We start from the raw sequence: 26,966 nt of genomic DNA, 5'->3' as shown, positions 1-26,966 counted from the left end.
AATTCACGGTAATTCAGCACTTTGGGTTAAATAAATCTGGTATGCTATTCGCCATTTTTTTTAGATTATAGGTTTTCGCGATATAAGTTTAGGAAGGAAAGAAAAACTGGATTTGACCGAGACTAAATGACCCGTTGCAGTAATCGAGCCTAAAAAGAAATGGAACGATCGCGTCTTATATATTTCTTCAGTCAACTTGATCGATGGATACACTTTCATTGTAATATAGTAATTAAATTGTGATATTGTCATCAATCGGGTAATAAAGTTAAGCGGAATAGTTTTTGGATAAATAAGATCAGTTTTTTAAATAACAAATTTTAGTATTATAGTTTCTATTTCTTGATGATTTTATATGGCATCTTTTAAACGAACATTTATTGTATTTACACTTTAATTTATTTTTTATATAATACAGTTATATTGTATGCGATTATTGTTGCGTTTCTTGTTTGCTTTGAAAAAACCTGAAGTTCACGCCATAACGATGCAATAGCACGCGCACTCGCTATGCGAGATCTTTTACACGCATTGTCACGTATGCAGGCAGATAGAGATACGGAGGCGTATGTAAGACGCCGGGCGGAGTTTCTCAATATTTAATAGCGTCTGGGTACGAGTGCTGTCTCGACACTTCTGAAATTGCAAGGCATGAAGGATTCGAGAGCGGTGCGGAAACTAGAAGAAGGGAAGACGAGGAGAATTCGTCCATTGTCTACCACGAAGTCTCGCGACGATTACACCGAACTTGAGTCCGATCTGAAGTGCGTTATGAAGAAAACGGCTTATTGTTTTTTACGGTCGCTTATTGTTTTTTATCAAATCACATGTTGCAATTAAGAACCTGATATTTTACACCCATAATACATATTTTGGCTTTCGGCATAAACAGATTGCATTTTTTAAGTCATATATACGCACGCCGCTCATATATATAAATATACATATACTAAAATGTACGATCGCTTCGAATGTGCTCGCTGGTGATTTGATTCCAAGGATTCGCGCATACAAAAGCAATTCAGCGTGCACGGAGTCGTTCTCGATAAACGACATGTGTTGCTCGAAGGCTGCGAACGAACGATTGTCAAGTCGAGAGAGAACGCAAAGGTGTATCGTGTCTCTGTATCGTGGTACAGATTTAAAGAGAACCTAAAGCCCCGGGTGGTCTTCGAGAGGAGGACAAGCGGAAAGCGAGTAGGGAACGAGGAAGGTGGTGCTCTCGAAGAAGGAGAAGAAGGAAACGAAGGAGGTCTGGCGGAGCATAGTGAGATTGGAATACCTACCACGTAGAGAAGCTGAAGCGACGGAAAAGGGGAGTGGGAGGGGGGGAGGACCCTGATCCGAGTCAGAAGAGACACACAGCAAAGAGAGCACGAGGACCGGGTGGTGGCCGTGGTAGAGACACTTTCGTAAGATTGAGCCCGAATTCAATAGGGGATGAATAAAATATAAACCAGCCGCTCTATTGCGATCCGACGCGCGGAGGCTAAGGGCGATAGCCGACCTTTGTGTAAATAAATAAAAATTATATCCATCCCCCAGCGGAACGCGAGTGGACATGTACGATGGTTGTGCACACACGCCGGCTGATTCTCTCGGCGAAACTAAATGGCCGATTAAATCAATCGTTTCCATCGTTCGCCCCGTGATTTCCTATTCGGATATCTATACGATGTAGCGATTTACAGCTTTAATAGATCGTGATGGACGATTATTAATCCTGTCGTTTGGTCATGACATTTTTATTGAGTATCTAAAGTTTATGCGATTTTTTCGTTATTGAGAGATAAGCGATATATTATTAATTATTTTGCGCATATAATTTTATCTTCGTTTCCACGATTTGTGACCAGTGACATTTATGCGAATAGCGTTTTAAATTATTATACGTAAGCAAAGAATTAATATTTTTAACTTACAATTAGTAAGATGAGTATCTATGAATGCTAAATAAATGTCTATCCATAAATGTTCTATTAAGATCAAAATTATTATTTTCACACAAGGCACTCTAGCACACACAGTATACACACTCTGGTAATTTCATGTTTGAGTCAAGCTTAAAACTGAAGGGATGAAAATTATAATCGAAGAAGAAAATGACGGGATTTCGATGCAGCTGGCAGCTTCAACTTGCTGCATCTATGCAAATCGCAGTGCAACAGGCACGCTATAGGGTAACATATTTAGGCGCGCTGAATGAAGACAGACAAGTTTCCGCTTCCACTCTCAATCGTTGTACCGATTACAACGACAGTCGGAAATAATTAGATCGTGACGTCAAAGAGGGCGCATGCCGTTTGGATTTAATCGAATCACTCGCGAAACTTTCTCAAAGAAGTTGTGTTTCGTGCGGAAACTTCCAATGCCCTTCATTATACCCTTTGATCTCAACGCTAAGATCTCCGCTGACAAATTACGTTCTAATTAAGATGAGCTCGACGGTTTGCGGCTTGTGGAAATACTCCGACAAACTAAAAATTGAACTGGTTGGTCGCATAATTCCTATATTCACTCGTCCTTAAAAGTTATTGCTGCTATAAAATATAGTGTTGTTTTGCATTAACAAAGTTATTTTCGCTTTGAACAGAAAGTAAATTTTGGAATTACGCAAGAACTTGACGGCCTTATGGATAAAACTATTTCCTTTTGAAAGGATATATTTTGCTGACGTTATTAACATTATATACAAATTAGTAATATAGACAATGCTATATTATTATTATATTTAGAATAGTCTTAACTTTCCTGGACATTATACGAGATGCTAAAACTTTTATTTACCGCGACGCAAAACAAAACGCATAAAGCCAGAACAATTTCGCTCAATCTTATGAAATTTTCATGTGTCAGTTGTCGACTAGCCGCGATTTCATGGGGAACCTGCTTGCGTTCGCAGCAACCAACCATGCGCGGATAATTACGATGCAGAATTGCAGGTGTCGGCGAAAAATCTGCACGATCATTTCGTTTTTTAACTTTTGGAATGACTGCGAGTTGGCAGCAATTTAGCAAAATATTATAGTTTAATTCCTACTTTTGTTTTGTTTCTTACTTTCCTTAAGTTTAAAAAACTAAAGAAAAAAATGTCCACCGTTCAAATTGGCTGACTACAAATTGAGACTTTCTTCGGAATCAGTTTCAGTGAATTTAAGTCTATACTTCATAAACGCGTGAAAATAATTTCTACGTTTTTGTGATAATAGAACCGCAGCGCAATTGGCGTAAGATACATTTGCCGTGTACATAGCGTAGAGAAATGAATTCTTTGATATTGCTGGTATTCCGTTATTCATATCCATCGTGGACATTAGCCGCTACGTGGGAGACCGTTTGCGTCTCGCGCCGGTAGAGAATCGATTATCGGCATATCGAAATTTTGCCGCATCCGGCCAGTACTTCGGCATTAGACGACCATACGGCACACAGACAGCCGGAGTAAGCAGGCCGGCGAGGTGGTGCGAAGAGGGAGGAGGGAACCAGAACGAGGAAACCCGCCGGCTCGCAATATTTCGCGTTCATAGCGTTGCTAAGCCGCAACTAACCGCCTTGTTAGGAAGTTACTCCTCCTCTCGACCTCGCATCCTCCCTTCTCTACCTGCTCCTTTTCTTCCGGTCTCTGTTCTCATCCCTCTCTTCCTCTCTTCCCTACCTCTTTACCGCGATACCACCGTCTGCTTCTTCTCCCGTCCGGCCGCCACTTATACTTCTCTCTCTGTACGATTTGCTGTCTCTCTTTCTTTATACTCTTTTTTTTTATTGTATCATATATGCTCTCGCTCTCGCTCTCGCTCTTCTTTTCTACCTCACCTTTCGTTCATCCTTCTTTTGCGCTTTTTTCCGACAGGATGTATAGCCACCTTTGCTTCATGTTTCTTCCCGTCTGCGTTATTACAATGGGTGTCTGTGAACGAGCGCATTTGTTTATGCTAATGAATTTTGTAACAACGATATAAGTAAATTGCATTTTATAAACTAGTCGTGAATATTATTTTATTATTAAACAAGATGGTTCTTCCTGCCTCTCATTATTTGTACTACAGACTCTTCTAGAAATGATTCTGTAGATAAAAATACGATTGAGGCATCCTGTATTTCTGCGTTGACTATAACCGCTTCTCTACTTTTGTTCTCTCTTTCTCTCGTAAGCGTGTTCCTTGAGACGTATCCCTCTGATCTCACCTCAGACCATCTACCGGATACTAAATCATAACTTGAGAAATTCGCGTGCAGCGCGCGGGACACCTTTAAGACCTCAGAGGAAACTTAGCGGAGGAGGGTACTGCTGCCCTTGCAAACCTTTGATAACTATAAGTACGTAACGTTTCCTCATACTCCGCTACATCGTGTGTGTGCGTTTCGGGACCCTTTCCGACATAAATCCACTTACGTGGCGGCTCCCGGTTAAAGCCTAATTGTAGATACCCATGCATATAAACTTTGAAATGACTCATTTAAGAAATAGATTCTTTTGTTCTTAGATTTAAACGCTTTAATTAAGATATGGTTGAATTTGATGAAATGTCTATTACGATAGCGGTAATTTAATTACAAACATAAGCGGTATTATATTGTTAATGGATTTAAGATTTAAATTAAGAAAAGGAAATATTAGTGAATTAAAAAAGCATCTTGAAATTTAACTATTCTTCATGTATCTTTATATTACAATACAAGAATATACATATCTTTATATGAGGATTGTAAAATAATTAAAGAATACTGCAGTAACAAAGCAGAAACAAATTGTCCATGCGATACTCTACAAGTGTCTTTGAGTTTAAATTTGACTCTTTACAATTGAGAATTCAATGATGTTTGTTAAGTGTTCTTTTTACTCTACATTAAGAACAGATCCTTTTTATTTTCAATTTACGCAAATTATGAATTTTGAGAAAACATTTTTACATTTAGAATGTTTCACAAAGATTCCAGATCGTTTCTCCCCAATGATATTGCGTCTATTCTACCGACAATTTTCCTTGGCTCCATCTTCGAGAGCCGGAGGTTGCTTGAATGTAAACTAGATCGCGACAGCCGATGCTTGGCTCTTCTCCCGGAGATGTCCTTTGATGCTCAAAGGTTCCTTTGATGCGCAGCTTATATTCCTATCGGAATTAAATATGCGATTTGATGTAACTGCATGTGCATGCTGCGTCAACCAATATCCGAATTCAATTTATGATACAACCGACTATTTTTTTCCGTTTATTCATGCAATATAACGATATATAGTTACTCTCTTTTTTGATCTCGTAGGAAAATAATTGAATAAGAAATCGAGCAATGAGAAAGCGACCAAATGATGCATTTTAATACATATTTTTATTCTTTCCTGTACTATAGCTTTAGCTAAATAAATTCTTAGGCATTTTTTTTATTATGTTTTTACTTTGAACTTTTTCGTATTTTTAATCTTGCAAAGTTTATATTCTATATAATCTGATCTACATTGATAAAAATCAGAATGTATACTGCACCGCATAAAAAAGAAAAAATGTCAAATGACATTGGTCAATGGCACATCGATTAAAGCCACGTAGTGTCACGTTTTATCACTTCCATTTCAATCAACTCCATCCAGGAGTGGAGCCCAATTCACGAAAATGGAACAAAAAAAATGTCTTATTGAGAATCAAAGGCCATGGCCCCGCAGCGGTGATGGTTAAGAGCGTAAATCTTGATACGTGCCGTATCCAATTTATCTGCGTGCGCCCAATGTATGGCGTTATTAAATACGTGACCTTACTGGGCGCGCTTTTATAGAGTGTTGTAGAGTCGCGTTGAAGCGCTATATAGTTTTATCGCCGTCGGCCATAAGTTTCATTGGGGTCGCGATTGTCCGGCAAAATGAAACACGCGAAGGGGGTAATAAAAACGTCCGAATCGCTTGATGACTGATACTGACTTGTTATTTCTTGTTTCAGGTACGTAACAATGTTTTCACGTTGCCCTCCTACATCAGTCGACAACACAGAGTGAGTAAATTACTTATATATATTTCTATAGTCACATCAAAAAATTGCAATTTGATACAAGATTTATATCATTGCAGTTCATAATTATGATGGAACTAATAATAAGTTGTACATTTTATATCATTTTTTTAACTATAAATGTTTGCAAACTTATAACTTTACACTAATATTCAATTTTTCTTGATTTATAAATATCTTAATTTATTTTCCTAATTCGCGACTTTTACCACGCGCTGTTATCATATGTATAATATATTGCTTTATAAAAATATTTTTATACTACCAAATGTTATGTACGCTTTATTTCTCACTAATTAGTTGATTTAACAATTATATAAATCTGTGAGAATTCTGATTTCTGGACGATTTGTTTGCTTAAACATAACTCGCCGTTTTAAGTATATAGGTAATCTTATTACTCGGTATCGCGGGACTCGTGGACGCCACGATCGATCATTTTCAATTACAAAAATATCCGTCTACGACTACGCGGTGCCTATTACAACAGTATGTAAAGGTCGCGTGCGTCGAAGCTACTAGACACGACGTCGCCGAGTATTTTCTAAATTTGCATCTCCGCTATCGACGGAGGCATGCAAGCGAAAACGGGAGCGGATTAGCAAGACGGACGAACGAAATAGATTAATCGGCGACATGTCGGCGCGCCGCATTTTTCCACGAAAAATCCTGAATATCGTTCATCGATGTATCTCGAAATTCTGACACTAATATAGGGCAGAATGTTTGATTTTCTTTAAAAACTTAAAAACAAATTTTAAAACAAACATTTTAAAAATAGTTCCATCTCGCGCATGAAAATAGATGAAGATCGTTCGGTAAAGACCGAAGTTTTTTAAAAGTTATTATTATTAATTGATAAGATTTAATGCAAAGACTGTGATCTTGTGAACGGACTGTGGTCGTTGAAGAAGTGCTCTTCGGCTTGGGTGCATCGATAATGCTATATAGTCATTTTTATCTTAATTTCAATCCTGAGTTAATCCATTTACTATATCTTTTTCCTGGATTGTAGCTCTAGGTTATACAGATAAAATAAAGAATTAATCGGATTGACATTATTGATAAAACGATTGGCATTAGCTTATCTATCAGCAATTATTTTTCTTTGCAGGTTTTTATAATTCTAATTGTGTAATATATACAAATATAAGAAAATTGAGTTAATCACAGTTGAAATGGCAGGTTTATACGAAACTGATAAGAAAGTAGATAGATAAGTGAACAAGTTACTTGCATAAGACTGATAACCAATTAGAAAATTAACTCTGGAACAGTACAATTACACAGACAGAACCGTTTCTTATTTTTTAATATATTTTTAAATTAATCATCATATTAATATGGTGAATATAAACTATCTACATAATTTTAACTTTATATCTTTACAAAAAATAATAAAAACATTTTTTATTATTAAAAAATATTAATAACTTTTTCATTATTTATTGATATTTTGAATTTATTTTAGCAAGTTTACAACCATTATTTGATGCAATATTTTAAAGAAATTTAGTAACATAGAAATAATGTGATAACGCGAAATTACAAATTTATATTAACTTGATATTCCAGATATATTCTTATTTGTTTTGCACTTGCACTCTTATCTACATTCTCGCTCAAAATGTTTACAACTGCACGAACATTTGGCAGAACACAAATTTGCCTTTGAAAAAGGGAGAACAAGCGAGCAACTTTTCATTTGGCATGCCACGCTATTCGTTTCGCGCTTGAAGCCGCCGTAAGCGATGTAGGTGCAATCAGCCATTACTGCTGAAGTGTAAATCCTATCGGCCAAGCAAAAACGCCGCCGGATACGCTTTCGAACATCTGCCATAGTTTCGGGCGGAATTCCGCGGCATGCAGAAGTTACGTATACGCGCGCATCGATGCGGCACGGCGCGCGAACTTGCTCATGTCGGCTCTCGTACTCCGAGACGCAGACTGCGCGGCGACGTGCGCACTTGCCATTTGCCATTTGAAATTCTTTCGCTCGCGCCTCGTTTATTCTCCACGCGGTAATTCCGCGCTTCGGCTTTAATTTTAAGCGGATACGACGACGACGCGCTAGCAGACGGTAGGTAACCCGACGCAGTAAATCCGCGACAGACCGGACGGCGGCGACGACGACGCGTTGGCACACACGGTCTTTCCGTCTGTTCCTACAACGTTATCTCGGAAGCTTCTATCCTGATTGTAAGTGAACTCTCCGGCGAGTATGGAGTGGAAGGATTGTAACGTATGGGGAATAAATGCGCGAGAGAAAGAGATAGAGGGAAGAAGACGATGAGAGATAGAGATATAGAGCTTTGGGGACAGACCCGACATTTCGTTCGCTTTCGAAGACAGCACTGCGCTTCGAGTCTAATTACTCGAGTAAAGCTCAAGTCGCGAGTACCTCGGTAAATAAACGAAGTAAACGAGCGGGGCCGGACTGTCCGCTTTCAACGATGTGTCCGTAGCCGACTCGTAATTGCGAGTAAAACTCGAACTGGCGTGCAAAGTGCTCGGCGCGACGGGAGCGGACCAGTATTTTTCAGTCTCTAGAATTCAGCGGGATACTAATCCACTGGGGTAGATAGTTTGAATTTGTAGTTGAAAAGTTTACCGGAATTTAGACTCTTCATAATTTTAAATGCTTTTATACGAAAGTAAATTTTAATATCTTTTAATTGATGGAAGGGAGTTTATAGAAAAATAAATAAAAATAACAAAGTAAAAATTGTATACCAAAAGAACGCTGCGCTCGATCATCGATATGCTACTTTATTTTATTGTTTATATTAGGGATAAACGTATATATTCATAAAACATAAAAATATTTCAACCATATTACTAATATTTATCCGTTAAACAAACTTCTTAAAGAGGAGAATATAAATTTTACGGAAAGTAAACTAATGTCAAATATTACGTTAGTGTTAAATCCGCTGATAAATTGCCTGCTACGTTTAAGCGAATTTACACGCCGAATTAAAGGATCTGACCGTTTAATTCAGTGATAACTTGTACCGCATGTATGTGACAGCGGTTTACGATGGGAGACCACGTGCCGCGTGTGCGCGACATTGGTCATAAGCATATGTAATCGAAGGTACATTGGCCCCCTCCCCCCAAAGACGATTTCACGTGTAGTTACGTCCGTTTTCCAACAATGGGTGTGACGTAGCTTCTGCGACTGCAGTTGTTAGTGGAACTCGTAGCGAGTAGCTGAGTAGCGGCGCGGACAGCGCGTTGTAATTCGATAGTCCACCGAATGCAAACTCGCTCTCCCCTCTTTTGCATAGTGCCGTGTTCATCTCGAGCAAACAAAAGAACGTCTATATGCGACGTTACACACGCCTTCGGTAAGCAAAGGACCGACTGTCGGTTCGCAGGAACCCTCGATGCACAATAAACTCAACCCGATGGGTTTTAGGTCTCTCCGCTACGTTCGCTTGCGTGGACGCAAGGAATTGACGTGTCGTGTAAATCTATATACAGGATATTGTAGAAGTGCATGTGTGTGCGTGTGTGTGCCAAGCAAAAATTTTTTCGATCATAACCAGGTTGCGAAGCAGAGAAATCCGACGAAATACCATTTGTTTTTGATAATAATAGTCAATAGTTACAAAGCTTTGCTTGGTGACTATTGACTATTGGGACTAGGTGAAAATTGCTTATATTATATTGTTTTCTATAACAATATAACTGTATTCATTTGTAAAAAGATATTTACTGTGACTTACAAACTTATTTGATATATTACCTACATAAACATCGGTAATTTAACTTAATTCAGTTTAATTTATTTTTACTTCAAAATTAAGTAACATTTATATGGATGACAATTTCAACACTATTTTGTATTGGCATTGTCAATACAATCACTTTTACCGGCAAAATTTCCCAGGCAAACACACGTGTCGAAAGAATTGTAGAATGCATCGAAATTGTACGCTTAAATGAGAGTAGATGCGATTGTATGCCCATGATAAGTACTTAGTAAATGTTTTGAGGCACTCTTGTCCCGCACGTGCATCTGGTCACCAGGAATATTAGAGAAACCGTCCATCGCGCGTGCAAATATGACAGCAATATCAATATCTGTTTACGACATTGGACCGCGGCAATGCGCCGGGTTAACGTCCGCTATGCATGGTACCATTATTTTATATGGATACCATGTCGGGGGCGGTCGCGTCTTTTTTCGCATATTGAACACGTTTATCACGTCGCTTCATTCGCGTTTCCGCGAGCGGGGACGCGTTCATCATTTACTTTTATCGCCCCGGAATTTCCGGTCTATTCGGAACAAATTCCATTTCGCATAACGAGCGTCCATTAATATATTAAACGACCTAAAAGAATCTTCCAAGAACCGGACGTGACTGGAATAGATACAGGATTTTTTTCAGATGAAGAAAAATCTGCATACATAGGGTGATTACTGTAACTTTCGTGATCGTCGCAATTTTCAGACAAAAATTCTACGTCAGCGAAGATGATTTCTAAGCTTTGTTTATTGTTGTATATATTCATTATGATTAACTGAATAACTGACTCCAATTTAGTGACACTGATGTGGTTACTCGCTTGTAGCCACTGGGAGATGCTTATTCAAGCATAATTAATGTCAGTAATTATCTCGCAACTATCTAATTTACATGACTCTTGAAATTATTAATTAGTATATCTTGTACTCTATATAAATGTCTACATATGTATATGTTTAAATTTTTCTCACGTTGATAAAGAGATTAGAAAAATGCTCAATGAACGTTTGCATACGCATTAACAAAGTATTAACAATGGTCAAATTTTTTTTTAATCTAATGATCGTGTGCGATGAAGAGATCTCTCGGCGTATTTTCTCGATGTATTTTCTGACGAGATGGAAAAAGAAGATTTCGCGAAATCGTCGGGATTTAGCAGAAGGACAGAATGGTTGGCGCGGGGCGCGATGACTCTGACAAAGGGGCTGCAAGGCGACGGGGAACAGAGCGGGACGGAACCGAGAGAAAGAGAGAAAATGCAACGAAGTGGAGAGTAGAACTCGACGGAGTCGGCCGAGCATCGGATGGCCGAAGGGATGGTAGGCTGGATTCAATTACTTGGAGAACAATACTGCTTCGCCGTCATTGTTTGCTCGAGTACTTGCTCCAGGTTTTCCTGGTTTGGGACCCCTAGCCTCGAATCCTATGTCCCGTAATACCACGACATTTTGTTTGCTTGCTATAACACCGTCGACGATGATGACGAAGACGAAGACGAGGACGAGGACGAGGACGAGGATGATGTCAATAGTCTGGGAGGACTGCTATACTCGCCTTGTCGACCTTGGGATCTACGAAAGTTGCCTCAGGCTCTCAATCTGTGCCGAGTGCACCGAACCGGTTACGTCCGGGTTCCTCTGATTTCTCACTCTAACACTGTGTTCGAGCTGTGATTTGAACTGTTCTTTTCTGCACGTGCAACACGCCGAGATTTTTGGCGGCAATGGAAACGTGGCTTCCGGCGCGATAGTATTCCCACGTGTCCGGGTCCGGACACCGCGCGCCGCTCTCTGGCGCGAAATAAAGATGGATGTATCTATTTGTCTTTCCATCCTCCTGCCTATCTATCTTTCTATCTGTATTTATCTTCATCTATCTGTCGATCCGTGTAGGTTTATTTACTCGCGTTCGGTCGTGTATCTTTGGATCTTTACCAGTTTTGATGCTTCCTTCCGCCGATATCTCTGTCGGAGCCTAGCTCAGCGTCTTGCGCGCAAAACATCGTACTTCTAAAATTTCTTTTTATCGTCGAACGATAAGCAATTTATCGGTATACAGACTATTTCGTTATCACTGAATATTGCGTTAGCTATGGATAACAATTAAATTTGACCAACTTAGAAATTTTTATCATTAATTTTTAACATTAAACATAAATTAATTTTGCGCAGAACGAATAATAATAATCGCGCATTTATCGATGCGCCGATATTGAAACAGTTTTTATTTAATCAGTTCGGTGTCGATCATTTATAAGTGACACCAAATGGCCATAAGGGTAAGTTGACGGTGTCGACGTTTTCGTCAGCTTTGTCGCGACCGTTTCATTTCTATTCCCATACGTGGGGCGGCTCTCGCGTACTCTCGCATATAGAATGGTGTATGCGTACGTCATATCGCATACGTGCAAATAGATCGTAAAAACTTTTTGTCCCAAAAACGGCCGACCGAATGTGACGAGCGACGGTCGTTCGTTATACCCGGACAATGAAATCCGTCGTCTACCTACGGTGGCCGTTTGTCCTGGTCGCGGTGATATTTGCAAGCCTCAATAGTTATGACTCTTTATGTCCTTCAAAATTGATACAGCAACTGCTCAATTCCTATGTTTGTTTGTTTAATTCAAATTTTGATACCGTCATCGAAAAATAGTTTAAAAAAGACTTATGAGCTAGGCTAAAAAAAGGCTCTTTTTAAGAGAAATATAAAATATGTATAATGTAATAAAAAAATATATTATAATTCTTATTACATTTTAATCTAAAAATTTTTATGTACGTACACAGTTAAAAGATAATTTTTGATTAACAAACAATTTTTTCGTGTAATGTTATTTGTTATTAAAAAAAGGAATTGTCCATATGCGTGCATAGTACATATTCTACATCTTTTCAAGCTTCTGAACGCGTTTAAATGTGTAAGCTCTTTAGGATTTTCGCAATTTACGTTTTTCTTTGCATGAAAATTTAATTCTAGTTTTTTTTACGGTCGTCAATAAATTCCTCTTATTTGTTGGCCAGCAGTCGTAATTTCTATATTATGTTATGCACGACACTGCACTATTTAGAGGAGCATCTTTTGTTATGCAGGTTTCTGCTGAAACGCGTCGCCGGATGACTCGTCTCCATTTCCGTGGGCGTGAGTCTGGATTTTTAATGAATTTTTAACTATTCAATTTTTGTGCCGACGAGAGTCCCATTCCCCTTCCGCGCGCTCTCTCTCTCTCTTTCTTTCTCGATGTAACTTTCAGCAGTCGCGCCGGGTTCGAGTAGATGAAGTTGAGAAGGCAGAGTCGCAAAATGGCTGCGGAAGAGGACCGTTGGGTGGGTGGACGTAAAGTGCCGGGACGGCGTGGGGACGGAGGGGCGGTACATCGGAGAGTGGAATAATGAATAATTCCGAAAGAGGGATTCGTCTTGCAGCCGTGCGCACTTCGACAATACAGAAACCGAATTCGCTAGTTGTTCCTTCGTGAAAGCTCGAAAGGAGATTCGCATTCGCGCGGTTTTATCAATTCTCTCATTCTCCGTCGCGCGTGCGACTTTGCGCACTCAGGAAGTTACAATACAGAGTGATAACGAGCTTCGCGTGTACAATCTGTTGGTAAAAATGTGTTATATAGCTTATAATATAAATCACGCCTGTTTGTTTTGCGATAATAATAATGTCAATACTGTTATGACTAAATTGGGCAGACTGTAATGATTGCGAGAGATAATATTTATTGCTTTATTTATTGTTATATTTATTAAATTTATATCTGTATTTAATATATCATATATGTAGCGTCAATGGGTTTATTTCTACAATATAATATGAAGATATTGCATTAAATGGAAATATGTGGAACGATTTCGGTAGTTGTATGGTGCGCGAATATTTATTATCTTATACGTTTGTAGTATTTTATAGCGAATTCAGCCAATGCAAATATAGCGCGCGAGCGTAAAGACCGGGGGGGGGGGATTAAATATGCAAATCTGTGAAAGAATGGTGTCACAGATCAGATAATTACATCGATATACAAAATCTGTGGTGATTTTATTATCTGCGTAAAAGTACGATAAGTTCAATTGCAGAGAGGAATAACGGTGGTACAGGGACGTGATTGTAATTCCAGTGGCGTGTTTCTCGTAATTACGCGCGACGCGTCACGTTTCGGCACCGAATAATTCTTGCCGCGAGGCAACGAGAGAGAAAGAGAAACAGAGAGGACACTCGGAAAAATCGAGTACTCGGTGCGACGCGACACGGCGACACGGCGACGGGGGTATAGTATATATGTATATTTCCTCCGCGAATATTCCGCGTTGCCGAACGTGCCGCGGAATCCGCAGCGGGCGACGATAGCGCGGTCGCTCCCGTTGGCAAGATAAGGGGCGGCAAAAAGCAGAAATGAGAAATGCTAATGGCATTCCGTTTTCAGCGCTATCATCTTTCACAGGGTCGGACAAAAAAAATAGAGACGCTACGAGGGACGGGTGGGGGCCGACGCGCCGGTGATGGGGCGAAAAAACGAGCAACGCACGTTTGCACACTTCAATGCACAGTCGCTAGTCGTAGGAGCCTGCATCTCTGCAGCGTGGTATTGAGATGTACTTTACTAGGACTCTCGGCCGCTGATCAAGAGACGCGTGGTTGTGTCTCGCGCCAAATGCACGCGCCAGCAATATCGTTCGTCCTGAATATTTTATAGGAATAAAATAAAACTCGTGACATGTTGGAGTCGATGCCTCATCCCCTCCCCTCCCCTCCTCTTCTTTTTTTACCACGGTGCTTCGTTTCTCCGATCTTTTCGCTTTACTCGAGGTGAAGTAGAATAATTTTGTTCTCTTGGCTCGTTGAAACGTTAATTGTTTTCCTTCTGGTCGATTAATTTCGTCCTACTTTTCGGCACGTAGCGCTGCGATTCTTACGCGTGTCTTTCTTATTTGCGTTAAATTAGATCTGAAATTAAATTTGCAATATTTTACAAATTTATGTATCTGTTTATTTTCAATACATATTGCAGCGCGCAATCATTTATCTTCTTTTGTTACTTTTCTCTGAAATTTCTTCGCTGTAGCTCCTCTTACATCTGCGTCGTTTCTTCGAGAATTAATTTAAATGTCAACTCATGTCACAAAATGACGATTGCGAAATTTAGGAAGGCTTTGAGAAACAGGGTGACCGTCGTCGAGGGTGTTCGTTGTTAATTACATACAGTCAGAAAGACATTAGCCGCCTTCTGTGCGGGACGCACACCCTGTCGGGAGATTTCGACCGGAAGAGCGTGTATGAAGTATTAGTGAGGATGAGAGCGGCGGAAGACAATGCAGTGGATACGAACTAATTGCCGGATTCTCCTGCCGTCTAGTGGACCAGGAAGATTAACTGCACACCCATCCTCCTCGCCGTCCGCCCTCACTTCTGTTTTCTCCTCTCTAACCTTCTCGTCCCTCTCGTTTTCCACCCTCTTCGTCGCCATACGCGCCGAGAGAAAGAGAGAGAGAGAGAGAGAGTGCGTATATATAAATTAGTTGAATTTACTTCTGCCTATGTGTGCGCGTCGCGTACATGAATATTACATAGATTAGTAATTTAAACCCTTAAATGTACTCGTTCCTCGCGCATTTGCGATCTCACTTACGATTATATTATAGTATGCTCAAGAATGTCGTAAACTCACGTTTTTACATATTGATAAAAAATTATAGTGTAGCAATAACGACAAAAATACTTCAATTAAAAATTAGAATAGAAAATGAGACGTAATCGTATATATTTCTTGCTTTCTTTTAATTTTTTACATATAGACATAAAATATTTAAAAAAAGATACTTTTCTTTTTTGTGTATGTATCCAATTTTATATATAACATATAATAGTTGAGAATTAAATTGTACTTTTTGCTTCGCTTTACACATTCTTAATCTCCTTAAGGGGTCGTCTGGTCAAGAGGCTGTTTTTTGGGGGAATTTTTTGTAAGGAATCATAAGAGTACACTTTTTTGAAACTTTTACATCATATTTATTGATATTTGAAGAGTGTTTAGAAATTTTTCCAAGTTGATATATGGCCAAGAATCCGCTGTAGAGCGCCCCGACGACAGCTGTGTAAAAAAACGGTACCCACGATTCCGGATCTCCAGTTCATCCTAAAAAAAAAAAAAAATTTCTCTTAATCTATGGATGTGTGGCTATCGTGTGAACTAGAACCAAATAAAAATATTGAAATTTCAATTTTTGCCAACGTTTTGAAAAAGTTCATAATGAAACTTTTTTTCAAAACGTTGGCAAAAATTGAAATTTCAATATTTTTATTTGGTTCTAGTTCACACGATAGCCACACATCCACAGATTAAGAGGAATTTTTTTTTTTTTTTTAGGATGAACTGGAGATCCGGAATCGTGGGTACCGTTTTTTTTACACAGCTGTCGTCGGGGCGCTCTACAGCGGATTCTTGGCCATATATCAACTTGGAAAAATTTCTAAATACTCTTCAAATATCAATAAATATGATGTAAAAGTTTCAAAAAAGTGTATTCTTATGATTCCTTACAAAAAATTTCCCCAAAAAAACAGCCTCTTGACCAGACGACCCCCTTAAGAAAAAATTGATTAGAGAGAATTTGTAGCTAAAAGGGAGGGCGATAACGTTGGAACACAATGCAATTATTTCTGTTTCGGAATACACACATACACATTTATTTTTCTCTTAAATTTCCTCTTTATGGTATAAGTTTGTATGATTGTTTGATATTCGCAATACCAATTTGGAATATCTTTGTAATGAGCACCGTTTGGATGACAACGGATTAGCTCGCGAGACACGAAAGAACGAAACGGTGCGGTGTATCAGTAAACAGACACAAAACACCCACGTAGCGTAGCACCATTTATATTGCAAAGAGCCTAGCCTTGTTAAATACTGCACGGTGGAACGACTTACGTCCGTTTAATCTTAAACGCGAATTCTGCGGTATCTCGCAAGGGGTTGTAATTCAACATGCCTCGTTCTCCATCCTCTCATGACCTTCCTACCTCCCTCTCGTTCTCGGCATAAAGGATGAAATGAAGCCGAAATACCACGCTCACCCCCCCTCCCCCTCTGCTATTCTCTACCGCATCACCACCATCACCGGTGGCGGTATCTCTATCGCTTCCACCTTAACCTCGAGTGCCGCGAATTCTCCCATCCTTTATCCCTCTCTTTTCCGCCTTTCTCGCTACCGATCGTTGAAAGAGAGCGTGCTGCTTGCCCATAAAGCGGCAAAGAATTCACCCGTTATTGAATCAATATTGTGCAAACCTATCAGCGACCCCCACTTCCCCGTAACCATGCTCTCATCTCAGCTCGTCGTGGTACCACCCTCTCTCCTTTTCCTCTCCCCGCGTTTTGCCATCTACGAGGAGCTTGATATGCCGCCGAAGGAAAGTATTGTCTACTCCCCCCACTTCCGCTCTCTCCCCTTATTCCCTCTTCCCTTCCCCCCCCCCCCCGTTATCGATCTGTGTGCAAATATTGAACCACGTCGGCGTGGGCGAGAACGAAAGTAGGAAAGGCCCGACGAGACGGCATAGGAAAAAGGGATGGAACGGGGAAAAAGAGCGAGCGGCGGTAGTGGCGGTATAAACCGCGGGCAGAGATGATAAGAGGGCCGAAGGAAGAGAAGCGGGGAAGCAGAGATAGAGAGCGTAGTCTTTCCATCGCGGATGAATTTAATAGGGTGGCATTCTCCGGTGCATTCCAGTCGAGTTAACGACAGGAGGACCCTCGAAGTCAATTAGAGAAAATCTCTTTGGCGTCGGCTTGTGTGGCGTGGCTTCCTCTTCTCGCACAGTATCGATGACCGCGTGTTTGGCGAAATCATTGTCGCCACTTTTGGCACGTAAACGTAAGCGCGCGCCACGCTGCTGCACGATTTGCACGATTCCTTCGAAGTAGAGACCGCTCTTCTTTTTGTCATTGTCCAGCTGGTGCTTACGTCGGAGAACGATCGTTGAAGCGGATCGTTTTCAAGTGGCCTGTCAACTGAACGGACGACAGTTCGTGAAATTGCGGCGATTTATCATTTCCTGCAGAAACGTAAGATTCACCGTTTGAGACAATCACCTTGACGAAAGCTCCCGTGGAGACTTCTTCTTTGTGTCTTTATGTGACAAATGAATTACGAATAAAAGTAGAATCAAGCAGGTAAGTAAAACATTGGATCAAGTACAATATACCGCTATTTTTTAAGTAGGTCTAGCCGATAGTCATAATTTGTGATAAAGTACATCATGAAATTGGAAGTTAATACAATTTAATTATTTATGTAATAAATGAGATAATTGATTTTATATTTTAGGTTCTGATATATAATTATTAAACCCGATTACTAATAGCGAGGTTTAATACATAATATCAAAAAATTAATTTAAAAAAATTTTTTTAAATTATTATTTAAATTAAATTATTATAAGCTACATAAATATGTTATTATTTTGCACGTTATAATAAATAGTAATTTGTATTATTTGAATCGATATTTAATTATCAATTTTATACATCATTTGATAATGATCAAAGAGGGATATCAGATTTATTTTCCAGCAACGAATTAAGTAAAGTTAGAAAAACGTAAAAATATTAAATGGAAAAAGGATGAAGAGACAACACAGAAAAATATTGTTGGAAATCCTCGATTGCAGGTTCTCCAATGTTTAGGTAGCAGTCGTTTAATAGATTCTTCCCGAGCGTGATCTATTTTTATTCGCGCGCGACGGCAGCGGTCGACATTTATTCGACACGGACATACCATATCCAATAAAGTAACACGGTCCAACAGCGGCGGTCAACTTTCGCTACCCACACGATGCGCGCGCTCGGTAACTTCATTTACAAATTATACCGTGCGTGTGCATTCTCGCGATTAATATGCAACGACTTCGCGCGCAAGGCGAGCGGGCCGAGAAGAGAAGAGTGGAATGAAGCGGGAGGAAACTGAGAGGAAAATCGCTGGGTAGGCGATATGAATGGTTCATTTCGCGTGGACGGCTAATATTTTGGACTGCGAGGGGGGACGTCCTGCGGAAGATACGCTCGTTTCTCTCTCCTTTCTCCATCTCGTCTTTCTCCCCTTCTTCCTTCTTCTCTCTCCCCCCTTTCTCTCCCTCTCTCCCCCCCTCTCTCTCTCTCTCCCCCACGATCCGCTCCGTCTGACACAATTTAATCACGTTTTACCGAGCACACGCGTGTTTGTTCGACATTATAGCGACCGCTTTGCTGTTTACCGTTCGCGTGCATCCCACCGATATTTTTTATGGCTTGAATTTTATACGTCGCGCACTTCATTCCCGGCGTGCGGCTACTATCACCACCCCCGACGGTTTTTTAACTACTGCGTTCTCGAGTGATGTTGTCTGCCGGCTGCGCGTTATTTTTTTCTCTCCCTCTCTGTGTTTTGCTCATCCCATATATATCGTTGCGGCGAAGCCGCATATAAATATCTGGATGCTGTACTCACATACTGCAGTTTTGATGTATTATTTTTGCTCATACTTAATTAATGTACATTTTTAAACTTATGTATTTTCATTCAGATATGTAAATGTATCTCTCTTAGTTAATGATTTAGAATATTTGACTGTACACTACTACACTGTATGTCCTTACTATTAGGTGCAAATAATGCCATATGATTTACTACGATTTTCTACTTATAAATTTATCACGCTTCGGTACGGTCATATATGTCCGTCACGCTTTTCTTTTATTTTTATAGTTGTACGCTCGATCATCCGTATATTGATTAATTAGTCGTGTTGTTTCTATGAAAAGTGCCAGCGATACGCTAGAACATATCAATTCGCTAGGGGATATCGCGTTTGACCGATATCACGTTCAGTAGGAAATTTTTGTTTCTCAACTCTGATGGACTCGTTTAACCGCGGTTTGGATGTATTTTTGATTTTCTCGGAATCGCGCGATATGCCACGCACGAAATCGCACGAAATGCATATCAGAATTCGAGTAATGACATTTTATGCGATGTGATTCATTAAAATACTGTGTTAAAATACTGTTGATTAAGCAGTACTTGATCTTGTAACAATTAAATAACCGGATACGATGTATCACTTATCGCGTTGCTACATGCGTATTCGAGGCGATTTTCTATATTTTATATATACGATGTATTATTTAACGCTTTTTTATTTCGTTGTGGAAAGTTACGTTGAAATTCATGAAGGGTCTATTTTTATTCTCTTCTATTCTTTCTACTGATATTTATCTTTATAGAGTCTAGAATAATATAATAAGAATCTAGTATAATATATAATTGCTTAATTAATTCCATTTTAGCTGAATATTTTGGTTAGAGATGACAACACTCTAGTTGTTTGATATATTTATGAAAAATCTATCGCAGTATGACTTCCACGCAGCATACGCGTACGGATTTAATAGACGAACGTGAAACTTTCTCCCTCTCTCTCTCTCTCTTTATTTCACCCGTTTCGAATAACACGTAACGTCGTGTCACGTCGCGGGGAAAAATGTTTTTTATGTACCGAAGTCGGGCTTGTCCCGCGGGAAATGTTACGCGCGTGACACAACCGAACCTGCGAAATTACTTTTTGAAATCCCCGTCTATCCTTGCCGTCTTTCTCACTACCTTGCTTCCTAATACCTCAAAAGAGCTTAACTCCTTTTTAGGACAGGATGTGAGGTCTGTTTAAAATTTCACGAAATTTTCACAGAACTATACTCATGTGCTTCTTAGCTGCTGTTTAAAGTTGGATGTGTTTATCACGATATCTTCATAAAAGATATATTCTGCATCCAAAGTTGTCTCTCTTGAACTTTCATAAGAAAGATGACCGATCGTCATCGCCATCTCTTTCTCTTTCTCTCGTTATTATGCATAGCTTTCATGCTTAGTGATTAAAGATTAACAATTTATTAAATCTTAATTGAAATTTTTACAATTTACGCGATACAAAGATTTTTTTTTTAAATAAAAATAATTTTTGTCTTCTCGTTTTTTCGTTTAATTGAAAATTATTATTTTATGAATCTCTTAATCAACTTGTTAGTGATCTATTTCTCGATTTCATGAGCGCACGTAAAACACAACAATGGTTTAACAAATGACGAGCGCAATTGCAGAAAATAGGACGTTTAGCATACGCGAAGTGGGATCGTTTTGAAAAGTGGGTTTTATTTCGCTCGGTGCTTTGTCTCTGCGAGAAGTGCCTGTTAATATTATTACGGAAGGACCACGATGGATCGTGGTGGCGGAGCAGTTGGGAATTGAGATGGAAGTCGCATTGAGTGTCGTCGGTTGCGCTTTTATTTCGGCGAGAAACCGCTGAAAGGCGGTTGTTAACATTTCCCCAACTTCTCCGTGAATAGATGCAGTCTCGCATTGTTCTGCCCGGTGCGCCGCGCCGCGCCGTGCCGCCGAAAATTGAAGCACGTTTCGGCTGCAACGGTACGTGATGCGCGCGGACTGCCGCTTTCTCGCCAGGAATACACGGCGCGAAATAAGAGGTATACCCGGGGCACAAATCAACCGAATACAAACGTATTCGCGCGTCTCGCGCTCCGACCGGAACGCCCGCGTTGAGTCGCTCCCTCCAAACGAACTTTTTCGTTCGCACCTACCTACGTCGCGAGTCGCGAGCGTGAATCTAATAAACCGCTGCGAAATGGCCGGGTCTTGGGACCTGTGGTTTATTATATCTATACCATACGCCATCACGTCTCGTGGATTTTTTACGCGACAACATGCGGCATGCGAAATAACGTTTGCGTCCCCCGTCGTTTGGTTCCTTTCTCCTTTCTTTGCACCAACGCCAACGCCGCGACGCCTGTAATAATATATGTAAAAGTTGAGCTGTTTGAGATAGTTGTACAGGGTGATTTTAGTAACTGAACCTCGAACTGAACTAAGTTATAGCTCTATTCTAAATCAAGATAGAAAAAAATGATGGAGAAAAATCTATTTAGCATGCTCTATCAAAATGAAACATAGAATATGTTCTGTGATTATATTTTATTGAACAATAAACCGATGTAAATATGCAACTGTAATTTTTTTTTAATGGAATCATATACCTTTTTAGCACAAGATGATTGTTCTTACTATTCTGCGTATAAAAGTATTAGTATAAAATAATCGGAATATTAATACTTTGCTAGGTATTAGAGGAAAGCCCCCTATTATGAGATACCACATTTAATTTGTGTGTTTATCGGAAGTCTATAGGCAGAATTGAAAAATATAGTAGGTCATTTTGAAGGAAATTTAATAAGATTTAAGATGCTGAAATGTAAAATCTAATTCAAATATTAATTTTTCTGAAAATTAGAAAAATTTTTTAAATAAGCTTTATGCCTCGCTCTATGCAAAATCGAAAAAGTTTGCTCCTAATATGAGATACCCCGAGAAATCGCTAATAATGTGCAAAATACATTGGTATTGCAATTAGAAAACTTCATTTAATGTCTCTGAAATACAAATGTAATGGACAAGCTTATTTGCAATGATCGCAAACCCACACTTGTATATTCCAGCGCAGTCAGTGTGCGCCCAGCATGAGCATGCGACCAGCACACTCTTATAATTTCGTATAAACCTTCCCTTAACTTTAACATAGTATTTTCCCTCTTTTTATTACTGTATAATAACCTTCATACTCTAGCAACGATCGTCACCCTGAATATCTCATATTACGGACCCCATGCCTTGCGGTTTCACGATCACCAAATCTATCTTCTACAATTAAGCATGCAACTCAACACATCCTGTATTTTCCTATTAATACGGACCTTACTCTATCACTGCATATACAGAACTCATTGTCAAATATTTATCTATTATATAATAAACAAGGTTTAAAGTCTCACCATCATGGAACTTTACAACATCCAAATTCACAATTTCGCGATTTTCATAACGAGTGCATGCACTATCGAACAATGAATTTTCTACTAAATAGGTTTTACACCAAGGGCAATAAGTTCACGGTGGAACCAACAAATAGAACCTAGAACCTTATTGTTAGTTTACCAGAAATCCCGCTATCGCATATTAGGAGCTTATCTCATAATAGGGGACTTTCCTCTACATATTTTATGTCATAAAATTACTTTATTATTACATTAAATGCTATTAAACGCTTTATTACATTAAATGTGAGATTCTAAATACCTTCCAACACGGTTTTTTAAAATGTTTTTCATAACATTTTGACAACTAGTTACATTAGAATAAGCTTGCGATTCGTTCTTTAAAGTTATTTTTTGAAATAAATTCCTGCGAACACGTTATCTTTCAAAAATTTCCATAAAAAACATTGTTTGAAAAAATATTACAGCTAGAGTGATAGATCGTACTCAATAGTAAAAAAGATTTTTTTCATAACTTTTTTTTATCTTGATTTAGAAAAGAGCTAAGTATATTCCAGTTACCAAAATTACCTTGTATATAATAAATTATAGGTAAAAGGTTTTTATAATTGTTTATTACGGTGGCAATATAAAAATTCCTGTTACAAATACACGAGAAATAATTTCGAGAAAAGGACTGATACCGTCATACAGTTTTGTCTCTTCTTTTTACTTGACGGGAATTATTGAATTCTCAGGACACGCGTCATGTAATATTACGTATACATATGCACAAACCGAGTGGCTTTTGTATTTTTCGCCAATCTCTTTCGCTTTCGTAACACGAATGTAGTGACGTAAAACTTTTTACATTGCAGTGTGCGCAAACTTCGGTTTTGCGGTTTTTTTATGGCACGCAAGAGAATTTCTGGCGATCATATATATTCGCGGTCTCACATTATTGCCATTCGAATACCGGTGAATTTCGTTGATTTGCGTGTATTATCTATTGCTTATAATGTTGCGCCACCACGAAAATTGGGAAAAACACTATCTAGCGGGCACGCGCGGTAGACGAGCGATTAATTAGGAACGTTGTCGATTTCGATTCACGCATCTGTTTACCCTGGCGATACATTTCGGTTGCCGCGCGTAATTAGGCCAGTTGAAAACAAATTTTCGCTCGATTAAACGCGGTCGTTAATGATGTACTTATATATATAGCCATTAGCGAAATAGATTGGTTATTTACTGTATCGCAGTAAATAACCGATGTATCTCGGTTATTTTTCGACTTAAATTTGTAATAGATTTCTTTCATAACAATAAAAAATCTTAAAAAAATAAAAAATTGGAAATTTTAAAACATCCTAGCACAATCGCAAAACAATACATTGTGTGTGTGTTTAAACATATAATAAAATTTTATTTAAACATCGGTACCAATTTAAACCGTTAATAACGTCCTTTATCATGATAAGAATGACCTCGTTTTCGCGATTTTGAAAGAGTATTTGGTGACGTTGAAATTGACGAAGAAGGTTGAGAGGTTTTATAAACAGTGTTCGGGGTCACTTAATCTTCCTTAGTTACCGATCGATGGCTTCATAATCCCCCTCTTAACGTGAAGTCTTTTTGGGATTTAGTATGTCGAAGATGACTAGACGATTTATTGCACAGACGTAATAGAAAGCTGATCAAGATCGAAAGGAAAAGAATGGGCGGGCGCGTTTGAGGCACTCGTTGATATCAGAGGGTTTTATTTTAAAAAATGGAGTAGGCTCTTAGCGAGAAAGGCCGAGTTCTTCGAAGTAAAGATGATAATAGACTGTACCTCACGATATCAAAAGCAGCAACTCCACGATCGTTTATCGTCACAGATTTATTGAATCTCTTTTATGGACCCGAAATGTTTTGAAGGGAAAAAGATGTTCCCCGGCGAACGATCGAGAGTTCTACTGAGGTTCCGTGATTAATGAACAAACTGCAGTGAGATTCTGTTACACTGAGTACATTATATACAAAGCGAAATTTTCGCTATAATGAAGTTTGAATCCTCGTTCAATGTTTACACACTGCATCTAGGTAATTCGATTTAACGAGTAACTTTATAATATAACACACTTTTGATCTAGCGATTTCACAGAGTTTGCCATAATCAATTTTTATTATGATTGAGGGAACTTGTCGTTTATCAAATGAAAAGAATGGTTTCAAGCCTAAAATTATTTTCATACAATCTCTATATATATAAAAATGTATGTATGTATGTATGTATGTATGTATGTTTTTCCGCTATGCAAATCTACAGTTTTTAAATTAGAACAACCAAATTTGGTATACTATCTCTTATTTTATAAATCAAGGGGAATGAAACATATCAGTAAAACATCTAACGACTTAATGGTCGCGCGCGATAATTGTTTGAGCGAAGCTATTCTTGCACAAATGAGTCTTGCACAAATGGTCTTGCAAACTTCCATCACTACTATCAAGCGTCTGCGTTAGTTTCTTCCTGCACGGGTTAGTTTGACGTCTTAATAACGATTTTCTCGAAACCATATGGTCTTAAATACATTTTGCATTTGGAGTTTGGAGAATAAACGTGGATAACCATCTTGTAAGATTTCAATATAACGTTGATGGACCTATTATTTATCACGACCATCGTTCAGTCGATCTCTTTTAATTCTTAGATATGATCCATGATTTTTCTTAAACGTTCTTTGTATCTCTCTCATATCACGCGAACAAAATTCGAAATTTGAATCGTCATAAGATCATTAAAATTCCAGATACACGGTTTTAAATGCATTTTGTTTTATAATAACAAGTTTGTTTTGTCGTCGCGGCATCGCCACCACCATTTCAGGTTAATCTCGGAATTTTGTCACGAAGTATTTGAAGGTAATTTTACCATCTTGACTTCTTCCTCGTCTTACCTCTTAGAACTATCAAAAGTTACTCGATGTCAAGCGGAAGCTTCGAGGGAGCTTTCTTCCCTATCTCTTCACTTCTGAGTTTCGCGAAGGGCGATATCGCGTCGCCAGATAAGGACGGCAAGAAGATGGAGAAACGGAAGAACGAAAAGTAGTGGAACAAGAAGTAAAATGGGAAAGAATGGTATGTAGAATTTCAGATGAAGTTGGAGGAACCTGAGCGCGCGCCGCGCGGTTGTGGATCGTGAGTTATTACAGAATAGCTCGTGAATTATGGTTGGACGGTAACAACTACATGTGATTTGAAATTTTACGATACAGAATGATATATTGATAATTTTGCGCGATAAATATATAGTTACGTCGGTACAATTTTACGAGGGAATACCACGTACCCTGTGGTAATGCTCGAAAGCATAAACGTTGTTTGAAATTTTATGAGACCCTTGGTAATTATATGGAAATCTTCAACACAGGTATTATTTGCCGTTTAGACGCTTCTATGAATGAATAAGCGCGACGAAAGGGCGGAACGCGCACATAGTTGTACTACTGACCGATTGACCCAGATGTTTCTCTGCATTATGAAGGAAAAATATCAGAATCTGTTTTAAAACCGTTCACGAGGGCTCTTAATTTGGATAAATCTTGTAAAGAAAAATGTAGCGGAAAATTCTTTACGCTACAGGTGTTACATGGAATTTTAATTAATTAATTGTTATTGTATGTAATTCTAATTACAGATATTGTTGCTCTTTCACTTTTATAATTTAACAAGTGGTAATTTATTAAACATTGTTTACATTACGTCAGTAAAGTGCGTGGTAATTTTAGATAACAATTATTCCGGTGTCTGGTTTCAAAATCCTAAATATTATAGAAAATGTTCTACGATATTGTTGTCGTATATCACATATTGCAATGGAGATATTATTTTCTCCACGATAATATGTATGTACGTACGAATTGATTTAGTAATTTATTATTATATTAAGTTGAAATATTCCACGATATTCACAAATATTCTGTGCCAAAATGAATTAATTTGAAACGCCCTAGCAACGTTTCTCCATGACAAGTTCTTCAAATCGTTGATGTACCTAATATTTGTTTTAACTATGTAAAAAAATGGACGTTTAATTTCTGCGATGAGAATTTACGTGACTTTCGTCGGATTAATTATCTTAAATGTGAAAAAATTGAAAACCGCGAAAGGGCGGGAAGCGTGAGAAAGCACGTTGGCGGTAACATAGGATAGCAAGGAAAGGTGTACGGTGAGGAAGGAAGAGCGAGTGGAAGAAAAAAGTCGACTATTAGATACTAGCTGCCGCAAAACTTAAGAGAACTTATGAAAGTGGGATCGCGGGTTCGAGTGCTATAGTGATACATGCCGGTATGGTACCTCGGGCTC

At 38.8% G+C, this 26,966-nt stretch overlaps 1 protein-coding gene across 14 annotated transcripts in view; it reads left to right on the top strand.

Annotated features, from left to right (window-relative positions):
* The window catches only part of LOC139809751 (protein muscleblind), a 404,286-nt gene that overhangs the window by 222,430 nt on the left and 154,890 nt on the right, over positions 1-26,966 (top strand). Inside the window, exon 3 of one of the 14 annotated variants that reach the window (XM_071772906.1) lies at positions 5,931-6,080. The exons of the other annotated variants lie outside the window; for them this stretch is intronic. Coding sequence (XP_071629007.1) covers positions 5,931-6,065 — 135 coding nt within the window. The 3' untranslated portion in view covers positions 6,066-6,080. Of the gene's footprint in view, positions 1-5,930; positions 6,081-26,966 lie in introns of those variants that run through there. 14 annotated transcript variants of the gene reach the window in all.

This window comes from Temnothorax longispinosus, chromosome 3 (genome assembly GCF_030848805.1).
Source record: "Temnothorax longispinosus isolate EJ_2023e chromosome 3, Tlon_JGU_v1, whole genome shotgun sequence".
Taxonomy (NCBI): Eukaryota; Metazoa; Arthropoda; class Insecta; order Hymenoptera; family Formicidae; genus Temnothorax; species Temnothorax longispinosus.
The sequence above is the reverse complement of the archived record's forward strand: the minus strand, read 5'-3'. Positions and strand labels throughout refer to the sequence as shown.